Source organism: Biomphalaria glabrata, chromosome 6, assembly GCF_947242115.1.
Source record: "Biomphalaria glabrata chromosome 6, xgBioGlab47.1, whole genome shotgun sequence".
Classification (NCBI taxonomy): Eukaryota; Metazoa; Mollusca; class Gastropoda; family Planorbidae; genus Biomphalaria; species Biomphalaria glabrata.
In genome coordinates, this window is record NC_074716.1 from 30,143,092 (window position 1) to 30,148,691 (window position 5,600).

The window sequence follows — 5,600 nt, forward strand, 5'->3', positions numbered from 1 at the left end:
TCAGACGATCGAAGAAAGGAAGATTATTACGTCCTAGCTTAAACCTGCTGCAGGACGGCACCAGATGACTGCGGTTCGAGACCAATGAAATTGAAAGACCTGAATCCAAGCCAAGAGTAATCGTGTTACACAAGAACTAGACTTAGTTATTCTCTATTCTGCAGAGATAACTTCTTTTACTTTGAAGACATTTGTGATTTCTCTTCCATTGAGACTTGAGACTATGCTTAGAGATTACAGCTTTTGTCCCTTGATGTCAAGGTCTACTAATCAAGGTAATAATAACGTCAAGACTAGGCACACCATACTCTTTGTTTCAAACGTTAGGACACACAGGAGTGAAACATATCAGAGAGTATAGGCCTGACTTATAATACTTTATACTATTCATTCTAATAGAACGTGCAGTATTGAGCCGTATTACAAACTATCTGTCACATTAATACATTATCTGTTGCAAAGAGGAATACAAATAGATTATGTTTTACATTTCTTCTACTGAGTCTGAATGTGCACTTCTAATGAAATGAATGTATGGGTTTCAAGTGTCATTCACCGAATTCTTATTAATTTTTTTTTTTAAATACGGATTTATGAAGTCCCAGATTTAATTATGGGAAGCGTGGTCGAGAGGATAAGTACGCTTGAACTTGGTTCGAGGTTCGACAATGAGCGCCTAGAAGCAGCACGAGAAACCTTTTCCAAGATACCCCCTCTTCCCCCCCCCCCACTGGTCCACACATGACATTGGACCATAGTGCTCTGAGCATGTTATGAAGTATGAAAGTAGCGCTAGATAAAAGCTATAATAAAAAAAAAATACTTCTAGTTCACTTCTCCAAATTTGTTGTGGCAAGTGGCGACTACTACTTTTCAATTGTTTCCTGTCCCTCGGCTTTGGGTGGATACATTCTTTTGAAACTAGTTGACATGACTAGGAAGTACACTTAAAAACGTGGACTTTTCTTCCCTGAAATCCTGATGACAACACTTTCAGATCCGGTGGTGGTGAGTTTGTTTGGCATCCCCGTCCTGTATAAAAAGCAAAGCTGCGCCAGTATGAGTTTATGTGACACGACTCGATGTTCAAGGTATTGACTTCTTGATAGCGTTACGTAATGCTATTGTAAGTCACTCATTTGTATTTCTTTTGAAAACCACAAGCAATACTAGTATTTGTAAACTTTGGTAGCATCTTTAAAACTTAAAATTTAATTGAAAATTATTTTTTTTTACCAAGCTTATATCAACTCACTCTGTCTGTCTGGTAAACAGTTTGTACAAATTATTTCTCCAACTCCCAACCTCGAATCAAGTTGAAATATTGCACAGTTATTTCTTGTACCTGACAACACAAGAATCAATTTAAAAAATAGCCGATTGGTTAATTGACTATTGGTAAATATTTTTTTTTGTGTTTTGTTTTGAACAAGGGAAAGAAATTCACTTTATTATCTGGTTGTATAAGCTAAATTAGTCCTTTGATGAGACTTGAACCCTGCGTTTAAATTCAAATCGTACCACCTTTTTTTTTTCTTAATGCATTTGAAAATCGATTACGCTAACTTATATACCCCCTTAAAAAATGATTAACATGACGTCTTAAGTTTTAAAAAAATGTATAAGCTTTTATGTTTTTGGCATGAGTTAATACAATGTTCCTTATGTATCAATATTTTAATAGCAAAGAAGAAACAAGATGATCGCTGTGTCTCCTATGTCGTTGCTAGCAGCATTATTGGGTATGAGCTTAGTTGGGCTAATCGAACCAAAACTCCATGTTGAATTCGGTATTTCACCCTTGGATGGGGACGCTGAGACCTCTAGTGATGTATGTGCGATAAGTGATGATACCGTCAACTCTGGTAGTATGAGCGATTACGACATACAAAGATGTTTGATTTACAAGATTGATGGAGTAAGTACATGAGTGGCCTGATTTTTGTTTAAACTTCATAGCTATAATTATTGCAATTAATCTTTACCTCAAATAAACGAATGAATGATATTCTCTCATTCTTTCCAAAAATAGGTTTAATAGATAGATAGATAGATAGATAGATAGATAGATAGATAGATAGAGATAGATAGATAGATAGATAGATAGATAGATAGATAGAGATAGATAGATAGATAGATAGATAGATAGATAGATAGATAGATAGATAGATAGATAGATAGATAGATAGATAGATAGATAGATAGATAGATAGATAGATAGATAGATAGATAGATAGATAGATAGATAGATAGATAGATAGATAGATAGATAGATAGATAGATAGATAGATAGATAGATAGATAGATAGATAGATAGATATAGATAGATATAGATAGATATAGATAGATATAGATAGATATAGATAGATATAGATAGATATAGATATAGATAGATAGATAGATAGATAGATAGATAGATAGATAGATAGATAGATAGATAGATAGATAGATAGATAGATAGATAGATAATATTATAATGTATAATGCGCTTTAGGCAATCCCTCATTTAATGTTTTCCATCGATGATCCAATTTAATTTAGAATTACATTTTAATTTGTTTTGAACAGATTGGTTGGACAGCCTTGGCAGCCATTTCGAAAGCTGAATCAACTCGTGTTCTACTCAGTAATTCCAAGATTATGAAAGCAGCAGGGAGCATTGTTGAAAGTCTTAATGGATCCTTTATCAGATTAACGTGGAACAGATCTGACAAGGACGTGTACGGAAAATTTCGATGTGATGTCGAATGGAAAGAATACCAAGATCAGGTAGGATCGTTACAATCTCAATCCAAAGATTCATAGCAAACGTTGTCTGATGTGTCATTTAGCGTCTCTTGTAGTAAACGGATAATTTTCATGTTTGTTCTGTCTGTCTGTCTGTCTGTCAGATGTTGAAAGCCAATAGTGCTAATCGAAATTGGAATTTAGCACTTGACAGAAATAGACCTTTTTTTTGAAGTTACTTTTTAGTCTTTAGTTTGGCCGAATTTTGTTTGCTGAGCGCCTATAGTCAACACGCTAAACCTTTCCACCTCCAATGGTCCATAAAACAGATGGGAGCATAGCGCACCGAGCAATCTATCAACATGAAAGATGCGCAATTAAAGAGCTATAAAAAAACATATTTGTTTATAAAAATGAATTATGTATAGATTATGCACAAAGAAGTGAGATTCTCAGTTCATGGCAAGCATGATTTATCCTATTTCACTATTTCATCACGCACAAAATAGTGCAAAAAATGAAAAGCTTACGAAAGCTTATAGCTGTGTGTGTGTTTTTTTAATTAACTTAATAAATGTATGATGTATATTGTATTGTATCTATCTCTGACATTTTTTGTAATTATCTTGCTATGTATATCAGATTTTGATTTCCCTCTTACCGTAATGTCTGTACAAACTCGACATTATGTTGAAGTGAACGTTTATACTTGAATTGTTGGTCGTTGTTTTTTCAAGTTCAATTAACATTATCTTCCATTCTCAAAGTACAAATTCTGTTATTGATATAATAATCTTGTATTCATCCATTTTTAGTCTTCATAATGAATCTGATTTACATATGAATTAATTTGTGACATATACTAAGTTATAGGGACCCTAATTCAGACCCGGAGAGGCTGCCTATGAATTTGTATCACTCAAAATCCTTTCCACATAATGTGGATCATTTTTTTAATGATAAAGTAACTCCAGACATTGGAGTTTTCATTTTAAGCTATTGAATGAATCGATTTTCTTCTTAACAAGTGTAAAAACATTTATGTTTCTGAAAACAATATCTGCCATGTCCAATGATTTGGTTTTAATGGACAATAGCTATGTAAATCCTTACATTATGTCTATCAAAAATTAATTCATTTTTACTTGTTTAATTTTTTCAGAGTACAAAATTTTCGAATTAGAAAATATCGAGTGAAGATAAGATCAAAATAAATTCCATGTGGAAAGCGAGTGTTGAAATGCTTTTAACAACAGAACTTGAGCAGACGATAGAGGACGCCATAATAATTAAAATGGATGACAAGGTTGAGAACGTAAGTAACCAAACCCCCGAGAGAAATGGCGGAGATGTCACAGCAAATGTTGCAGGCGTAGAAAATGCAGACGTTAATATAAAGAATAAAATAAGCCACTATGACAAAGACAAGCTTTTTGAAGTTAAACAGAATGGAACAGTTCCACGTATTGGTTCTATCTTGTTAAAATCACATTATACTAAAAGAAGTCTTTTATCTATACAGGATGATAACGAAACTCTATCAGAAAATTATCTTAATAATATCAAAAAGACACTGAATCGGCAAATAATAGAAAAAGCTAGTGAGAAATACAATGGGACTATACCTAATGTCAATATGGAGGGCTCTCTACTGGAAGTATTATATAACCATACCGCAGATCACGAAAATAAAATGCTAGAACATTTACAGAACATTACAAATCAGCTTCAATATTTAAAAGCTAAAGTTATTCCAAGTTTCAACGTCTTGTCATTATTAAGTAAATATAAAGATTGGAGACTACTTCAGCAGCAAATATCCATAATGTATGAACGAATTGACAAAAGAGAACAAATAGTTAAAAACTTAGATCAGGAAATGAAGAAAACTCAAGATTTGTATACACCCGCTGATAGCACAGAATTTATTCAATGGCCTCGAGGTACATTTGCTCTTCTTAAATCTTATTCTGGATGTCCAACAAATCCAATAAAACCCCAGAAATGGCTGGAAGAATATAAAAGATTTCACACCGAGTCTTCATCCAGTCTTAATCTGAACTCTTTTAGTAAAAATGGTCACTTAGCTTTGCCCATCAATTCGACTCAAGGCAAAGATCATTTTATGACTTTACATTATTGTGTGAAAAACACAAGCACAAACGAAGAACCAATCTGGCCGAAAGGTTCCTATTGTATCAACAGATATGACAGCTGTTTAGTTAACTTTACAGAAGGTCGTTTTACCTTCGATGAGGAAGATACTAACCACAAAAGCTCTAGTTCTTTTATCACTTCTGATTCATTATCACACAATGCATTGTATTTCTGTTGTCGAAACGATGGAGATCCTAGAGATCCTATACCATTACCTGTGTTCACTCCGTTCTTCTTATATCGTTTTGGAGGACGTTGTCAAAGTGTACTGGGGATGTCTTACAAAGAGGAATTCGTCTATATCGATACAGAAAATGGTAATAATGGTGACACCAAACAATCTCCACACGCCGATGGAACAATTAACAATGTCAACATAACATTGTGTTACTATGAAATGCAGAGCTCTTGATACCAGCTTCATTATGTCCCAAACTAAATAAACTGAAGCTTTTAATAGAATTGGATTTTTGTATTAAATATAGCATATAAATGTGTTTTAAGACTTACGGAAAATGTTGCTAGAAAGGAAAATGTAACTCTTTCAGCATCAAATGCTCTTGCTTCAAATCCTAGCATTTAATCTATTCAAAGTCTTGTAATGGCTTTAATCTGTTTATATCTATGCTTGAAGACATACATTTTTTTTTAAACCCTAGTAAAAGTTTTTAATCATTCATTGAAATCCTGGTATTAAAATTAATCATTTATTGAAA

At 33.3% G+C, this 5,600-nt stretch overlaps 1 protein-coding gene across 3 annotated transcripts; it reads left to right on the forward strand.

Annotated features, from left to right (window-relative positions):
- Nucleotides 1-957: 957 nt before the first annotated feature.
- Nucleotides 958-5,600, forward strand: LOC106077171 (uncharacterized). 3 transcript variants are annotated; one of them, XM_056033254.1, is made up of 5 exons: nucleotides 958-1,126; nucleotides 1,685-1,918; nucleotides 2,569-2,769; nucleotides 3,890-4,042; nucleotides 4,250-5,600. In XM_056033254.1, exons 4-5 carry the CDS (start codon nucleotides 3,947-3,949, stop codon nucleotides 5,294-5,296), a joined length of 1,143 nt encoding a protein of 380 aa, XP_055889229.1. In that variant the 5' UTR covers nucleotides 958-1,126; nucleotides 1,685-1,918; nucleotides 2,569-2,769; nucleotides 3,890-3,946; the 3' UTR covers nucleotides 5,297-5,600. The 3 variants fall into 3 exon arrangements, with proteins under 3 accessions (XP_055889229.1, XP_055889228.1, XP_055889230.1); XM_056033253.1 differs by having other exon boundaries at nucleotides 960-1,126; nucleotides 3,890-5,600; XM_056033255.1 differs by having other exon boundaries at nucleotides 972-1,126; nucleotides 3,890-5,600.